Source organism: Atta cephalotes, assembly GCF_000143395.1.
Source record: "Atta cephalotes unplaced genomic scaffold scaffold00030, whole genome shotgun sequence".
NCBI classification, from domain to species: Eukaryota; Metazoa; Arthropoda; class Insecta; order Hymenoptera; family Formicidae; genus Atta; species Atta cephalotes.
Genome location: NW_012130094.1, coordinates 1,199,959 through 1,219,157, shown reverse-complemented (window position 1 = coordinate 1,219,157; position 19,199 = coordinate 1,199,959). Strand labels below are relative to the sequence as shown.

Sequence of the window (19,199 nt, the reverse complement as noted above, 5' to 3'; positions counted from 1 at the left end):
ATATATATATATATATATATATATATATATATATATATATAGACTCACATTTCTGTCAACTCCGATAACCGTGGCAGCTTTAAAGCGGATGTTGTTAACATATTCTTACTCAGGTTTCTATTTGTAAATAAAAAAAAGCAGGTCAACGTGTTATTAATGATAAACTTATTATCAATCAACATCATATGATTATGGACGATGCATCCTACTAACAATTACTAACAACTACTAACAATTGATTAATTATACTAATTATAACAGTGAATCTTACAACTAAAAAAACGTACTATGATGTGAAAATTAATTTTTTTTGAATGAAATGACACTGATAAATTTCCGCAATTAACTATGCTTTTGTTGCAATTTACCTCCATCTCTAATTCTATTGCATGGAATTTGCATATTAGTCGTTTCCTGTTCAAGCTATCGCGAAATTATCACACGCATCAAGGAAGCAATTTACAGATCTACATTTTCGTAACGATGCGCTCTAGACTGACGCACTTATATACAGTAAATAATAAGCATATTTATTATATATAGATTAGATACTCGATTACTCGAAAATTAACAGCTGATTTCAAACTTTATTTTGTATGAATCACGTACCTCTGAAAGTTATGAACAATACTAATAGAATAAGTAGAGAAGGAGATTTAATATAATAATGTTAAAGTATGTATAGCATATATTAAGTAAAAAGAAATGCGTTAAATATATAATGCAAGTATTTATTTTACAATATAGAAAGCAAGTATTTATTTCAATAAATGATGGAAAGTTAACAGGCTGAGATCGTCCATAATTTCTTATAATTTAACACAGTAGAGTTATATAAATGATATATAAAACTGAGACAGTTTACATCAAATATGTAGTAGTGCTGTCTTCTAGGTCAGAAAAATCTGCCGTCACAATTTTATTTTGATCTAGTAGCAGAGTTTCTAATTTATCTAGTCCCGTTAGATGTCCCGGTAGTATTTCGCTGATGCTATTATTTGTAAGAATTCTGTACAGATAAACAAGTTTCATTTGTAGTTACTTTTCAAAGTGTTATTAATCATTTAATTTATACTCACAACCAAAACAATTTAGATTGATGAAGGAAGACTCCTTTTTCTAATTTGATTATATTATTATTATCGAGATATCTGAAATTACAGACTGTAAGGTTTTATGCAGGGTTTTCTATATTCTTCATCTCAAAGCAAAGACATTGTACAGCAAGTACAACTTACAACAAGCGTATCTCTGGATATCTTGATAACTCATCACGAGATAAGTGTGTGAGCAAGTTGTCGGTTAGAAAACTGCAGAAGTTGTACATCCATGTGAGTAATTAATAGTGTCATTCAGAGAATATATGTTTAATTGATTTAATCCATCCATAATCAAGTAAATCAATCACTTTGAATCGTTAATACTATTAGTTATCAAACGTGTAACAAGTTTTGCTTGTATGAAAAGATTTGAAATAATAATTTCCTGTGAAACGTACATTGCTGTTACATTCGATGACAAGTTTTTAGGGACATCGGTAAAATTCGTACAAGTTGCACGACACGCATCATAGGTGCAATTAACTGGAGCGTCAAATGTATCTGCGACGAAAAGTAAAGAAATTGTTACACATAGCAAATATTGCGTATCTGTCGTGTATTTTATTATGATATTACCACAATTGTTTGAGTTTCCCCAGTTTCTTTCTTTCATAAACCAGTCCCAGTTTCCGTGCATGTCAACTGCGCAGCAAATTTATGAATTAGCGCAAAATCTGTCGTATAATTAGAAAATTAAGATAATCTTTTTTGCTTTGTGCAAATGAAAGTTATGATAGATGAAAGTTATAGCGAATTCGATTCGATGGACGCACTCAGTACGCACTGATGCGTACATACATTAGTGTAAAGATGTGTACTTAATATAATAAATATAAAAACAGGTTAAACCGTAAAATTTTTTACATATTTTATTGTTACTGTTAAGTAAAATATTATCTTTTATAATTCGATATATTTACATTTCATTTTATGTTCAGATTAATTAGTATACGCTTTAATATCATCAGTGCGCACTAATAATGCGGCCAACTAAATTTGTTATTAAAATGCTACTAAGATTTGTTTTCACGATATGTGGTTATCTCAAAATTATCAAAAAATAAAGATTATCAAAAAATTTATGAATGAATTTTATTGACAAATTTTTTTAGTAATCTCTTTAATCTTTATTTAACTATACGTATATTGTAAAAACAAGTCGAAATGTATGTATATTGTTATTAAGATGTTTGTGGAGTAACAAATAATCAAATTTTCATGAAATAATCAAATTTGTACCTACCATTTGAGTTGAAATTAAAATAGACTTGACAAGAACTGTGATTAAGTAATTAATGTAGATATGATTTGAAACATACAACAATTTTCTGTGGATTCATCGTCGCTATGTGGACAATCCGGGACGCCATTGCACCAGCTACGTTGCGGCATGCATGTGGTGCTGTTGAGACACTGAAAGGTGCCAATGGGACATTTATCTGAAATATAAAATTTAGCGAAAATATGTCAGAGTTTTTGTGGTTAGATTTTTAATTACATTTTCATAGTAAATTGTATCATAAAATTGTGAGAATCATTCTTCTGCGAAAATGTTTATCACGTATATAAACGTGCTATTGTTTTTCATTTGTTTATTATTTAACATGCTATTATTTTTATTTGTGTTAACAATGTAATCTTTACTCTCCCGCTATATTTTGAAGGATGCATTTTTACTTTATAAAAAAACGGGGAGTACGGGCTAAGGAATAGAAAATAATTATTAAGTAGTTGTTGAACGTTGATAATGTTTATTCACTTATGATCTGCTACACCATGAAAAAAAAAGATATTTAGGTAAACAATACAAATAATAAATAAAGATTTTATATGATAAAAGGTCAAATTACAAATTTACAAATTTACAAGGTTACAAATTTTCTTTTTTTACAATATTTAACATATAAACAAATTTTTCCAAAATAGTCCTTACGAATAGGAAAATAATAAATTTCTATTTTCAGGCGTTTTAATCAAAACTGTCAACAATATTTACAATTTATTTAATTATAATGTTATATAATAATATTATAATATATATATTTATAATATATATATTTATTTTTCTTTTCGAAGCTATTGATCTTTATTAAAATATCTTATAGAAGTAAATTTAAAGTATATAAAATTGCACTCTTGAATAATTATTTGAGGAGCAACAAAAGTTAATAATGAGATCTGTTTAAATAAATCTATTTGTTAGAAATGTTTTCTTTATATGAAGCTCGTGAACGAAATTAAAAGTAATGAATGATTTAACTGAAAACTAAGCTACAGTAGTTACTTAAATGTAATAAAAGCGTATATTAAATTTCATAAAATTTTGAAAAGTACATTAAATCACAAATTTCATAAAGTTTCATGAATAATTACATTTCATGTACATGTACACAAATATACTTTTCAGTTAAAAATATATTAAATTTAATGTAATGTCATAAAATTAAATTCAAATTGTGTAATTTAAAAGTATATTAAATTTTATGAAATTTTTAACAGTGGTAGGTCTAATACCTTGATTTAAATAATACATAAGTCCAGAAAGCAAGCAGAGTATTGTAATCAGTGATGCACCGACGAGTACGATATGTTTATATTTCATAATTTTTTAATATATTTGCTTCCTTTAGCGAAATTTAATTTAATTTTTTAAGATTAATTACATTTTTTAAATTTAATCGAGGATTAAGAAACACTGTCTAATACTGCTTTGCAACACGAATGTTAATAATTATTTCTGATGTATTTTTGCTTACTGAACATAAATTCGTTAACAAAATTTGATTAACACGTCACAATTTTGAAAAAAATAGCATCAACGAGAAAAATGATAATTTTGGTTTTAATAATATAGCACAATGTAGCACCGATACTAATTTTTTTTCTATATCTTATTAATGCCATATGAAAAAATTAAATTTTAGCTTTGAAATGTATTTTGTTCGTTCTTGTATGATTTTTCATTTTTGAAATATATTAATTTAAAAATTTATTATGTAATACATGTAGGTATCTATATGAATGTTTAAATGTGTATATTACAAATACAAAAAATTAAATATTGATATTTTCGCGTGGCATTAATGAAACTTAAAAAAAATTAATGAAACTTAAATAAAAATGTTGTAATATTATAAAAACCTATTAAAAATGTCATTTCTTGCTTCTGCTATTTTTTTTTAAATTGTGATGTGATAGCCAAATTTTAAAAACGGATTCATCTTCAACAAGTAAAAGTATATCGAAATTGACTGTTTATGCTCCTGATGAAAAAAAAGAAAACAAATTTTGTTGGACAATAACTTTTATATTTAGATCACTATATACTGGATTTTTTTACGAGTGCCGTGTAACTGGCTGGCTTTCAGAACGCTAACTGCATGACGCTAGTTGCATCCGTCTGCTCGTGATGTAAGCTTCAACATATTGCACACGCGCTCTTCGTCGACCTTGAAAGAGCTTTTGCTGTGAATGTATTTCTTCCAATCTTTCAAACAGTCATTTCCTTTATCCATAAGCATAAAAACGTGCGTTAACAAGACTTACCGCAGAGATTGCAAAATTCTTAATTTCTTGCAGTCTTATATTACGAATGTCGCATCCCATTATTATAGGATAACATAATGTAAAGAATTATGTCTCAATTACTGTAATGATAAATAAATAAATATATATTATTGTCGATGTTATTGTAAAAACAGAACGATATTATCGTAAAAACAGAAATATAAATTTTTAATTATTTAAGAAAATAATTCTGTCTTAGAATTAACAAATTGTAAGTTCTGAAGACAATTAATAGTTTAAATATTTTTAAAATAATCCTTCTAATGTTTTTAAAAATAAAGTAAACAAAATAGAAATATTTTAATTGTATGCAATAATTAACGTTGAATTGATTAGTCTTAAGAAGAATGTACTTTCAGAAATAAAGCTATTAAAAAGAATCCCTATTTGCTGAAGAATTTGTCATTAAAATTGCTTGCATATTCGATTCGCGAGTGAATTGCTCTGTTGATATTTCATCGATATTTTACATAATCAAGAACCATAGAATTAGGGATTAGTAAAAAAGTAATATCAGACTCATTACAATACGTGAAGTTTCCCGCGCGAGAAATTTGGTTACTTTCTAAGAAAACTGTTCTTGTGCTTCAATATATTTAAATTTTTAATCATTATCATTTCTCAGAAAAGTTTTGCGCATTTGTACGTGCAGTTTGGAATTATTCAAGCGAAAAGAATCATTAATGAAAATATAGACACATTCAGCAATTTTTGTCAATTGTTTTCATGAAGTTGAGAAAAAGAGAAAAAAATTTGGTTTCACTAATTGACTCGCGGTTCTCGCAATTCCGATCATTTGAAACTTCAGGTTCGATGAAAGATTATGCAATAGAGTTATTTTATGACGAGCATATGTTGACATAGAAGTTGTTACTTTCGATATCCGGTTTGTGGCTGGAAAATAATGTCCAATTTTTTTTACATCATGTAAATCACAAGCTGTATATATAAATTTGTTCACAAATTTAATAAAAAATATATATAATATCAACAAGATGTTAAGATACATAATTTTTGCCTTACTGACAACATTAATCGTATGGAAAAAATGTAATGTTCTGACGGAAAACAGATCAACTGTGGCTTTTGCTGGTAATGATGAGGAGAAACATGAGAGAAGATATCATAATAATTCTACAAGGAAAGTAGAATGATTTAGTGCAACAGTATCAATATTATTACGTTACATCAGTAATATCAATGTTTTTTGTGCCTACTTACTATTTTAACTTTTTATACTGCATTCTTTAATTATATTATATTCAGTAAATATTAAAAATTTAAGTTTTTTTAACAATAATTCAGCTCTTTCAAACAACTTTTATTTAAAATTTAACGCTTGAATCGTTGAAGATTTTTTAAAAATATCAGATATAAAATTGCTGTTATTTAAACAAATAAAGTATAATACTTACTTTGCTAATTAATTTCTACAATATCTCGATATTAAGGTCGCCGACTTGACATTATCTTGTAAATAACGGAGAATTCTCGACTAACATTTTCGACAGCTATACTCCCGACAACTATACTCTTCCGTACGAGCTAATATATCAATTCACATGACATATTAAAGATATGATGTCTTTTTACGCTCTATTTTGTCTATTTTGATCTATTTTGTGCCATTTTATTTAAATATTTTTTTATGTCTTATAATTTTGGTGATATTCATTAAAAAAAAATTGATTTTTTCTAAAATAATAAAAATAATAAAAATAGAGGGCTATGAACCGAGCAAGGACTTAGTGCTAAAATATAAAAAATAAACAAAGTTTAGTGAAATATACGTTTCGATCCCCAGAGTCATTCTCAATGTTAAAAATTAACAAATTTAAATTTAAACGGTATATACTAATTGTCGTTCTAAATAATTAACAATGTTAAAATAACAAACTTTATTTTATAAACTACTTGCACTTAGTTGTACTTAGTTGCAGTTGTCAACGAATATCTTTGTCTCGATCAGACTCGGCGTGAGTATAGAAGTTTTAACAATAAAGTCTAAAAATTATGAATGATATAAAGTTAAATTTTAAGTCTTTGTAATTCATCATAACAATAGAAATCACAATTGAACTATTCTGTAATAAAGGAACTCAGAAATTCAGCCATGAAACGTTACTTTAATGAAAAAAAATCACAAAGTTACATAATGAAATCATGTAATTAAAACAAATAAATCACATAATGAATTGTCCCAAATCAGTGTGATTTTTAAAAATCATTATTTGAAAAATTATTTTATTTTACCGGTATGAAATGACAATCGAGTCAGTACGTCTTCGTATGTTATGCATTGCTCGATTCTGAAAGCCGTTATACTTAATGGCCGGAAAGTTTTACACATCTTTTCTCTGGAAACGTTCGGCACGGTAATTCTGATTATCTCTTCGCGAATGTTTCCAATAGGATAATTATGAATATCTGAAGCGCGACCGCTTTGTGTTTCTGGTTCATTTAATTTACCTATAAATAAACTACAAGGAGAATTAAACGGTATGCAGCTGCGCTCCATTGCAGATGGTAAAGACTTCGAGAACCATCACATAGTTCATAAATTTCAAACTGAGAATACATTATTAGTGATTCGAAAGGATGCACAAAATCCTTGTTTTATTTTTTTTGCAAACAATAAAAAAATACTTATTTAAAAATATTGACATTAGTATAGCTTTATTACATATACGACATACTGATACTATCTTTAGCGTTTTGTAGTTGATATATAATACATACATACCTGTTTCTGCAATTTTTGCAATTTATTATTTGTAAATGACAATTATATTATATAAATCTTGTAGAATTACAATACTTTTTAAATTAATTATATCTTTAAAATACTGTGCAGTAAATTATATAGTACTTACGACAACTTGATTGATAATTATTGTATTGACAAGGAGAACTAATTCGTAATGTAAATTTGTCACTTAAATGGAAAATATCAATGAAACGTCAAAGATTGTACCACAATTGACTGCACATAGACCACAATATTAAGAATAGTTATAATATCTGGGATGATGGATAGGGTCATATTTATAAAATCTGTCAATCATGGCAAGACAGAACGATCACACGTAATTTAAAATAATTTACCGATGTCGTTCAAATCGTTCCGCCTTCACACAATCGACATTTCGTTTTTTGGCTGAAGGAGTTGAAAGAAAAATTTATTTGTGTTTATTCAGGAGAGATACAGAGTGTACAATGTTCACAAGTTTACAAATTATGGATGCCCTTGCTCAATTTTTCATTTGTGCTATTGCCGATTGGTTGCGCAACAGATCGGTGATCATTATCGCGCACGTGCATACAGTATTCACGATCTATGCGCGGGTGATGCACACTCGGTCGACGCATTCGAATTTTCATGAGAATGCTCGGAAAACAAAAATAGCATTTGCAAGAGAAAGAGAGATGGAAAAAGCATTATCTCGCGGCTGTATCGTAAAGTCGGTATATGCGATTGCTCGCAGAAGTGCATCACGTACGAGCACGTACGGTCAATGTGCACGTAACAAATATAATTTATTTTACAGTAACTCATCGGATAAGTTTCTCGAGAATTGCGACTGTACGCGTATAAATTCATGAAGGTTTCCGCGTACGATGTTTCGTTTGATTTCGGTAATTAAACGCATCACATATTGTATTGAAAAAAAAAAAAGAGCTTCAATCGTGACACAAGACGTGAGATCCTAAGAGTGATTCGTACAATATCTGCGCGATAAAATCATATGCATCGATTCCGCATTTCCCGCGACATAAATCCTCGCGACTGACTTCGTTCTTTTTTCCTCCTTCAGCGTATTTCCCATTTCTGTCTCGTGTTTCCTCTCCCTTTTTTTCTATATATAATAAAAGATACGACTGTGGATGAAAGAGACGTAGCATTTCCCTTCCTGTTACCCCCTTGCCACACACTATCGAAATTGCAAGATGCCCACGTCGGCCAATGGTGGTGGTTTTCAGGAGAGGGAGAGGCTACTAATGTGGGAATTGAAAATGTGCTATAGACATGTCTAGCTATCTCTGAGATAGAGAGAAAAAGAGAAAGAGAGAGAGAAAGAGAGAGAAAGAGGAGAGAAAGAGGTACGAATCGGGCGCATGACAGCCGCGAATCAATAAAGGAGATAAGATTTGGCATACAAGGATAACATTGATGTTCACTAGTCGCGATCCTCGGTCTCCATTCGCCGATAGGTACCTCATCTGTTCGCTAGCGATCGTGATAACGGTCCACATTCTTATCGTACGCCTAAATTCTCGTTCAAGCTTTGTGCAAAGTATAATACAATCCCTGAACCTAAAGAATTTAGGAGATAGGTCCGGAATATACGAACAATTACTCGATGAGTTTAATGTATTGAGACAATGATGAATGCTGCAATGGATGATCGGGGATTAGTGCAATAAGATTCGATAGTACGGAAAATTGATGTAAAAGAGATTTATGCGACAGATTTGAATGCTATAGCATTTATGATTGATGAATTCTGATGCGTGCGCGTGCATTTCTTGAATTGCATACAGTTTGTTTTGTAAGAGAAATAATAATAGAAATTTTACATAGATAATATCAGTAGCAACGATGATGATAACAACTTGAGTACGACACGCAGCGACATAGGAGAAATATTAATAAATTAAACAAAAAAATTTATTTCGAAAGATACTCGAAAGAAAAACTATATTATTCCAAATTCATCTAAACGGAGAATTTTTATAAATTTTAGTACGTTCATTCACATAAATCATCATGAGATTTTTAACTGTTCCGTTTATTCAGAACTACATACAATGTAATAATCATTTTATGTGAGAAATAAGTATGGATTAAAAAAAACTGAAAAATTTTAAAAATTATTCGATGAAGTGCCTATACAATACATTATTGATGAAAACGTTAGCATCTTTGTCATATTTTATTGCATGATGCCATTTGAGATGTGAATTCGCGAAGTTTTTCGACTAATCGATATCATTTTCTAACTAAAAAAATGGCTCTGCATAAGAAAAAAAAACGTATTGCACCGTAATATTCTTTATGAAACTTAATTGTTTCATGCTACATGGAAAACATAATTTTACAAGTATCTAAGAATTTAGATATAGATCTAAAAATAAATTGGATTATTAATACAATTATGCAGAGTATGATACTCAAATATGATGCTGGAAAAAGTTTTGATATTCTAATAATTAACTTTACTTCTACATAATTATTTTGATGAATTATTATGCATCAACTAAATTATTTTTAAATTTATATCTAATTAAATTTTTAGATGCTTCAGCAAAATCATTTTTCCGTGTGAAAATACACATTACGTGTCTCCACAAATTGAACTTTCGTTAGTTATAATTATATGCGTGCGCATGTATATGTGCATGTGCGTATATTCACCAGAATTGGCAAAAAACGTTTTTTTTAAAAAGAACAAAACATTGTGTTTTAAAAAATATGCTTTTAATGCTTTGTACATATTTTCAACAATATTTATTACAAACATTTTAAAAACATCGATTAAGCATGTTTTGAACAATTTAAAATATGATTTTTACCAACTCTGACATTCACACATCTACATATCGTTAAATGTTAATAAATTACGTGACGAAATGAATGAATGTCCAATTTGTTGGAGACAATCGCTGGATTCACACTGGATTCGACGTGCATTGACGTTCTACAACCAATCAAAAAGTAGAATTTTATTTCGTATCGATGATACGATGCAAAATCTAGTGTAAATTCAGCAATTCATTGCGACACGTTCCTTTTGTCGCCAAATAGAAATCCTAAGTGTATCAACTGTATAGACTTAAAGAAGACTTTATATTTGTACAAGAAAGAGAAAGACGTTAATAACAAAAACAAAAATGTATGCATAAACTAAATGTTTTTTCCAATGGTGCGTAAAAATTATATTTATTAAAATATTTGAGCTTCGCACAAAGCACATCTTGGATTTAGCAAAGTAAGATTAGGCAAGCAATTTAAGAAAATATAAAAGCTACAAATATTTTTGTTTAGAGAGAAGTATAAAATAAATTTGTTTGCAGAACAAAAGACATTCGATATTTTAATGATATGTCGGTGAATGAACAAGTCTCATAATATATACTAAAATTTTTTACAACATATCACGAAAAATTTTTAAACAGATATTTACGGACAGATATAACAAATGAAGTATTTAATCATTACTGTATTGAATATCGCTATATATTATGCATACATTTACGTATCGATTAAAAAAATGAGTAAACTCGAGTGACTTTATGAGGAGATTCTGCAATTAAAGTTTGAAAAGCAATATTTTAAAGAAATAAAAATGAAGCGATTATTTACTTAATTTCAAAACAAATCTATCCGACCTCATCTGTGCGTTATGAATCATAATTTCTAAATCATGAATGATTATTAAAAATAAAATCTAGGGAAAAATATAGGAAAAAAGATCTTCTCTTTTTACGTGGAATCTATACAGGAGAGCAATTACGATGTCGATCGTTAACTCATAAAATAAATCCATGACTATTCCACAGTACCGTATGATCATTAATAATGAATTTGATTGGATACATTTATGTATACTGATGTATCTAAACAAATTCGTTGTAATTTCTTATATGCTAAATTCTTTAAAGAGAGAGTCATGTTTTTAATCATATCACATACAATACGTATGGAAAGCAAAAGGGGATTTATGATCAAACCAACTGGTCTAGTCTTCTTTGTACGGTACTGTAACATACCTCAATCCCAGATTCAAGCATAGAATTAGCGTGAATTCATGAAAAAGTGAAGAAATAAAGTAGCTCTATTACTGTTTCTTAGTACATAGGAAAACGCGTATTTCGATCAATAAATAAAACGACTCGTCGAGACAAGCTTTGAAAGAGTGAAACCTCATCATCTCAGGCGCATCTACGAATATATATACACAATAACGGAATGATTCCTAATCACTAAACATTGAATCATGACACTTGCAAAGCGTTATAATCAACATTTTCATGTTATACTTAAAATTTAATTAGTAATTACCGTTAAATTGTTTATATTGCATTAATAAAAATTCCAACGTAACAACTGAGTTGCCAGCGGTGTCGATTATGAAAGAGAAAGTGGTATTTCTTCTTATATTTCTCAATACTAATATGAATTGCGTCTGAAATCTTTAATTTGTCAAATATTACTCTGCAAGTACTTGATTTTTACGTATATTGCGGTATTCGCAAGTTTCGTTTACAAGTACCAAAGAATGAACATCAAATACCTTGCATACGATTAGTGGACATGCCTTTAACACATGAATCGAGGACTGTAATAGGCGAGAAGATAATCGGAATCAGGATCAAGGATCAGAGTCGTAGACTGGGAGCGAAGGTAGTTGAACACCTGAAAAAACTCACCGATTGGTGACAGGTGGTTTCAATCATCCAAGTGTCAGCCCAATTCTAATTCGTTAAAGCTATAACTTTGTTTCTGAGCAAAAACTAAAAGGCGGCTCCATACGAAACTGTTTCACGCAATATAATCATCAATAAGATAGTCAATGGCCTATTTGGGATGTTTCATTTACAAGTTTCTATTCTTATCTTCCTAGAGTGACTATTATCTACGTAATCTGTAAATAAAACATCCTCGGGTTTATGCCAGTGTCGGTGATTCTTATAATGCAATTATTGCATTATCGATTGCATTACAGTTGTATAACGAAAAATAATGAAGAAAATCATTATTAGCGTCTTTCTTTACGTGCACAATGGTAAGCTTCGGGAGCAAATAATATTCTATACTGTAACTTGCATGGAATATCTAATTCTTATAAATAATAGCAACATTAAGTATCGCGTAAATAATAGTTCATACTTAATACAAACAGTAAAGCGTATTAAAACGCTAACAGTACAATACTGTTTGCAAGTCCCTAAACAGGTAGATCATGGTATGTAACTTGCATACGAGTAATAAAGTATATCAGAGTTACTTACAACTAAATCATATGCATTTTTAAAGCATATTCCGCAGTGCATTATAATAATGCACTTTATATAAGAATATATTTTATATTTTGTGTTTTTTTTCTAACATGCGGAAACACTCGCAAAAATACGGAAATTTCCATACATGTAATTTTCTCGATCAAACTATTTTTGCTCGTCATATAAATTATGTAAAATTATGTTACATCAAGTTATTATCAAATCTTAAGTTCCTTGTTCAAGTGTTTATCGATAAAAAAAAGAGTAATGTAAATGATATATACAAAAAGGAAATATAAAAAGTATGATTACTATTGTTTCCAAGCGAAATAGATTTAACCTTCATGGTAGCAAATTTCTTTTAACTATGCGTCTCAAAAGTATTACTTCAGTGATACAGATAACATCACAGACACTGGCACAATCGCTTAAGCTTTCAGCGTAATTGTTCCCATTGACTGTCGATGTTTTTTTATAATACTATTAATTATAGTGTCTCACATAAACACATAAATCGTCATCAATTGATTGATTCCACCTGGACAGCTTCCTCCATTGCGCTGTTTTGCTTTTACGAAACGAAGGACTTACAGTGGGCAGTGGATGGTTGCATGAGAAATGTTTACAGTCTAGATGACCCAGAGGAGCATCTGTGGATTGATGTGAGATAATAATTCCACGATGATCAAGTGCATACGAATCCTTCCTGCGCTACTGAAGTTGTACTAGTAGGTCCTTCCTAAACAACAAATATACATCAAGGAAGAATAAATTATATATATAGAATATATTATTATTAATTGTCGTGAATAAAAAATTAAGTTTATCTTAATGCATTTCCATTCGATGAAATATAAATTTTGCGATTGAGTGCCTCCATGAAATAAAGAAGAAATTATTTAATTTGTTATAGCATATAAATTTTCCTATTTCTTAGCTTTAAGATATTTTTTAGAATCATGAAATATATAGATAAATTGCTACCGATGTTTACATTTCTAGCACATCTAGAGTTCTATATCAAGCAAAAGAAAATATATCAATAGATGAATACAATGTAAAAAAAGTAGATAATTAAATCTGTTACGTGTTATCATGCGTCTACTCTTTTTTACTTCTTACCTAGCAATAAGATGGAGAAAAAAATTTTGTGATAAATTAAAATTTTTCACTTACTGTTTTATTTTCATGTTTAATTTTATCCTGTTATAAAAATTATTATTCATTATGTATAATATCTTACGTCCTTATTAGTTGATAGAGTCGGTTTGTATTCATCCATACTGAAGCCAGAATTACTATCTTCTCCGCAAGATTGAACTACTAACGTTGTGTTCTCCGCCTAGAATAGGATAAACATTTATAAAAAGATTAGACGATTCAAGTGATGCATATAAATGTAAAGAATTACATTTAATAATTAATGTTGTGTTCTCCATCTAGAATAGGATAAACGTTTATAAAAGGATTAAACCAATTCAATCAAAGTGATGTGTACAAGATGTCCGGTCATAATAGGATCTCCTATGAGTACGTAGATTAAGCTGTATCGAAGGCTTGTAAAATTTTGCTATTTTTACAATAGTTAACGAGATATTAATTAGAAATCGAATGAGATCGCCAAATGAGTATATATGCTCAGCCTCGGTAGTCTCTAATTAATTTTTTGTTAACTATTGCAAAAATTACAAAATAGTACATTTTTTCATTTAATTTCGTCCGCTCTACTTACTCATGAGAGATAATCCGATTATTACTGAACACTCTGTATAAACATAATATTCGTACATTTAATTCTATATCTAGATGAATTTAAAATATTTTGTTTTTCTTCGACTATTTTATAGCATATGTTATAAAATATATGCTACCCACTTGTTCTTCTGCCTCATTGATTCGTCGCTTTTTTCCACACGCATCAAGCGTCTGATCTGATAATCTCTTTCTGCTACTTGTATCGCCTTGACTTCGCGGCGATACACTACCACTGTTTCCATTTCCAGCAATATTGCCATTTCGATGCATATTGCTAGAAACCTGCAAAAATTGTATAGTAAGTATGTAATTGGATATTTTAAATTTCAATTTCTAGTGAGTAAACTATAATTGAACTGCTTATAAAATATAGATCTATATTCTCTTGTATAATATATATGCAAACATTCTAAAAATATTCTCTTGTATAATATATATATATGTAAACAACATAAAATTATCAATGTTAAAATAAAATTCAAATAGAGTATATTTCCCAAACCTTCCTTTCCTTTTTCAGTAAACTTGGAGATACATAAGTGTGCAAATCCTTTCTTTTTACATGTTTAGCCTCAATCCACATTCCCTCCTTGAACATATTTATTTGTTCTGCTTGCCTTTCAACTATAAGAAATACATATATAGTTATATATTCCAAATGTGTATAATTTATAAGCTATCAATTAAATGTATTTAAAACTCAATCGGGACAGTCGTTACTGAGATCCGATAATTTTGGCAGTGCCATGTTTTAGCGAAGACACTATCGTGTCTTCAGATAGTAAAAAAACTTACCTGTATCCACAAAGGATTTGATATCGTATGTGAGGTCAACATTGATATTCTCGCCCTTTTCGCTTTTCTCGTTCTTTTCGCACTTAGAAAAAGCCAGGCCGATAAACCACATAGAACAATGTTTGCCCGATTCGGGATTTAATGGTGGGAACGCCTCCGGATTAACGTGTGCCAAAGTAATATGAGGATTCCTTTCCAACATACCTGTGAGAATGGTTGTGATTTTGCCAATTTGGCATTCGCGAATTATTAGTATCGTAATATATACACACACACACACACACACACATATATATATATATATATATATAATAAATATATATAAATAATTTCACTATTACGAGACATAGATTAAAAACTAATAACTGTTTAGTTTTCCTGAAAAATTTTATATTTTATTTTAATTGTTACATAACATATTTTTGCTGATTTATATTCAATAGTATTATCTATGGCAACAAAATAAAACAAGACAATAAAAAAGCAATAAATATAGAATATCAAATAATTAGAATCTCTCATTTCTTAAGAAATCAATTTAAATAAGTTTTATCAATGTTATATTAATCTATTGTCTCATGTAGTGTATATTAAATTAACTACATTTAAATTTATTTCGGTTTTCACAATAGTTTAATTTATATTCCAAATGTTGAGTAAAAATATCAAGTGATAAGAAATAAATTTTATAGAAGGAGAAATAATAATACACATTCCTCGTAAATGTATCATCATATTCGATCTGTTACCTATTAAATGTCGTATTTTTGACTCGACAAGACCGCACCATTCAAGTTGATCTTCCGCGCTTAAACTTTTGGCTAACAATACAATATAATGTTTGTATTTGCCAAAAAAATTTGGCGGCTCGAACAACTTGTCCCACGTTGCTTTACCCATGATAATTTCTTCCGTTATAGCTAGTCCATTTTCAAACGCTTCTTGCATGATGGTTCTGGTTGATACAGACACGTTGAAGGTAGAATTTTGTTGAGGATATGCTGGTGTAATTATTGGCATTAGATGATATCTGTCTGCTACATTTACCTTAAAAAGTAAAAAAGTACAGTGTTTATGACAAAAATAATACATTATACGCAAAAATTTCATTATAATGTTATCTTCTTGATATTATGCATTATTTAAATATTTATTTATATATAAAATATAAAAATTATAATTCTTACTCTTGGATCCCAAACTGGATAACCTAAATTGACATTATCAGGTTGTTTTAAAAGTACTGGTTGTGGCCATTTCCATTGAGAGAATACAAGGAAAAATTTTTCTATTAGAGTTGCAGCCACGGCATTAGGATAAAGCTGACATGTCCGAGCGACTAGCATTGCCCAAGATACACCACCAAGATAACCTAAGACATTACTATATATGCCATGTCCTAAAAATAAAAAAATAACCAACATATTATGTATTGGTCATTTTATAAAACATTATTAAATAAAGTGTTACATCTTACGTTTTGCCCATAATTTTATAGCTCTCAGAGCCAATCTGAAATTTTCTATATTAGGTACTAAACGTAGTATTTCATCCGTTACTCTGCAACCATTAAGACTTCTGACACACTTCTGATCAAGATTTTTTAGTAGCATATCATCCCTGAGATCCTATATTTATAAAAATTTATTAATTAATTTATTGTAAAATATAACATTCCTTTAGACATAGAATCCTTTTTTGTATAAATATAAAATATTATTAACCATTGAATCTGGAATTTCCTTAAGAGTTAACTTCGCAAATAGCATGTCGATTTCTATGCCGTCAAAATTCATTTTTATAACTGGTACAAAGGCTTCTTCTACTGCCTACAATGTGATAAATATTACACAAATATTAAATCTGTATTAAATATATATTAAAGATTATTACATGCATATATATTTCTTAACTTTCCAATCTTTTATAAATAAACATACATATTTTCTTTTACCATACAAACGCATTTTTATAGAATATTAATATATTCAAATATGTATGTAATAAAAAGTATGATTTATAAAAGATTTAATTATATAAATTAAATAATACAATACCACACACATATAAGAGTTTCTTCTGAAGAGACAAATATATTTAATATAAGGCATGCAGTAGTATTATTTTTTTTGTATTACATACCCTTAAATCTGTAACTTCTTCTTGCATTTTCAATAAGTCGAAAAAGGACGTAAAATAATCTTGTCTATATATATGACGTGGTACAACACACAATGCGTCAATATCAGCGCCTTTGTGATGTACCCCTAACCTATATGAACCGAATGTGTATATTTTACCACCCACTTGTTCGGCCACATTAGGTGGCATGTTTCTAGCTATACTCGTATCTCTTATCCACTGTTTAACCAATGCGTTCAGTTTACTATAAGAATAATCAGGTTTTAATAGTTGATAGTCTACTTTCATTAATAAAATATTAATTATTATAACTGTTATCAAAATACTATATTATGTAAACAATTATAGACAATTTGTTAAATATACCTTAAAATCTCCATCCTATGATTCAATTCTTCTTCAGATTCAAAAACATTATAGGGTTTGAGGGCCTCCTTCAATTCATTGGTTCTAGAGATGTCCATGGGTTTAGGTTCAGCTACGCTGATGGCTGATGTCATCCCCAGAGTACGTAAATTGTTCTTTTCATTTGACGCAGAGTTCGGATTAGAATTATTATTACTTTGTGCTGACCACATTTTGATATCTTTTCAATTAAGTATACACCTGTAAATAGATATCACATTGTAATAAAAATCTATGTATGTATAGTGATAGTATAATCTTTCAATATTTTTACATGCTTCTGAAACAAATAGTAGATATATAAAAAATCTAGCGAACATTATTTACAGAAAATATCAATAACAGAATCTTAAAATAAGAGCGATCTTTGTTTTCAATACGCATATAAGCCATGTGCTTTGTTTCAAGGCACTCAGGTCAGTGAATTCCTTGTGATGATAAAGATTCTATCTAAACAATGGATGGCGCGTCGCATGTTGCTAGGGCCAAGCAAGAAACGAAAACGAGACAAAGATTAAAGAATCAGACGATGCACGCACGTGACAGAGAACTTACCGCTTGATAATATTTCGTCAAAGATGCAACCGCATGATAAATGTGAGACGCACAGGATGAAGTAATCCACTTGTGTTGTCAGGTTATAAAACACGGTACAAGTGCACACGTCTAGCGTGGCATAGCGTGGTGCATCGAATTGCGCTGCGGTCGCTGACGAAGTGGCGACGACGTACGTCGCGTTCCTGGAAACCGCGCGCCACGCGGATTCCCGCGCGGCTTACGACGGCGCGGACCTACCCGTAAACAACCTCTGCAGGAACGAGGGTAGCATCTAGCCGTGCGGGTCGCGAGTGCGTCCAAGATCTCGCGGTCAACCTCGTTGCATGCGCGGCTACAGCGATAGGATTACCGCGCGGTGTGTCGCCGTTCACTGCACTCCTTGTCGCGAATCGGCGACACGCGGATCGGTCTCTGTGCCTTGCACTGCGTCGCGACACTACGTAAATAAACGGCCGAACATTAAGATACTACACGCGAGAAAAAATAAGCGAGACAACACATATACCCGCACACCCCGCGCCACGCACACCACCTACAACGCTGACTGCAACACAAACATGGCGTACCCCGACCACTCGTCGTTGGCCATAACAGTCGGGGAATAAATGAATTACAAAGAGTGCACTTTATATGATGAACTCGACGACAGTGGCATCTGGCCTGGATGCATCTAATTGCACGATCGCGAAGGATCTATAGATAATGAAGAATCTCGGACATATTATTTTTAATAATTTATTATTGATATTTTTAGACCTGATTGAAACAATGCTTTATTTTAATAGCGTGCTAGGCCAATATTACAACCAATTTGTTGTCGTACAACTAATTTTTCAAACCTGTTGATTGATTATAAGACAAAGAGATTTAAGA

The 19,199-nt window shown here is 30.1% G+C and overlaps 2 protein-coding genes across 2 annotated transcripts in view; both read right to left on the bottom strand.

The window, feature by feature from the left end:
• The window catches only part of LOC105620908 (relaxin receptor 1), a 10,716-nt gene extending 7,014 nt beyond the window's left edge, over positions 1-3,702 (bottom strand). Inside the window, exons 1-7 of the mRNA XM_012202385.1 lie at positions 3,615-3,702; positions 2,408-2,539; positions 1,499-1,742; positions 1,239-1,310; positions 1,080-1,151; positions 866-1,009; positions 49-117 (exon numbers count right to left, since the gene is read on the bottom strand). Of these exons, the coding sequence (XP_012057775.1) occupies positions 49-117; positions 866-1,009; positions 1,080-1,151; positions 1,239-1,310; positions 1,499-1,742; positions 2,408-2,539; positions 3,615-3,702 (821 nt within the window). The remainder of the gene's footprint in view (positions 1-48; positions 118-865; positions 1,010-1,079; positions 1,152-1,238; positions 1,311-1,498; positions 1,743-2,407; positions 2,540-3,614) is intronic.
• A 9,654-nt stretch (positions 3,703-13,356) lies between these two features.
• LOC105620848 (poly(A) polymerase type 3) lies at positions 13,357-17,941 on the bottom strand. The gene is made up of 11 exons (XM_012202324.1): positions 17,730-17,941; positions 17,364-17,607; positions 16,946-17,050; positions 16,699-16,849; positions 16,409-16,620; positions 15,971-16,268; positions 15,222-15,425; positions 14,929-15,050; positions 14,547-14,708; positions 13,915-14,013; positions 13,357-13,410 (listed from the first exon to the last, which is right to left on the bottom strand). The coding sequence occupies exons 1-11, from the start codon at positions 17,939-17,941 to the stop codon at positions 13,357-13,359; spliced, it is 1,863 nt and encodes a 620-aa protein (XP_012057714.1).
• Positions 17,942-19,199: the final 1,258 nt, after the last annotated feature.

Excerpts from the sequence above, each read along its gene's own strand:
- LOC105620848 (XM_012202324.1), bottom strand. The coding sequence starts at position 17,941 with ATGTGGTCAGCACAAAGTAATAATAATTCTAATCCGAACTCTGCGTCA. Across the intron at positions 15,051-15,221 it reads CAAATCCTTTGTGGATACAG|TTGAAAGGCAAGCAGAACAA; the intron begins GTAAGTTTTTTT and ends TATTTCTTATAG. Across the intron at positions 13,411-13,914 it reads CTCTATCAACTAATAAGGAC|GAAGGACCTACTAGTACAAC; the intron begins GTAAGATATTAT and ends TTTGTTGTTTAG.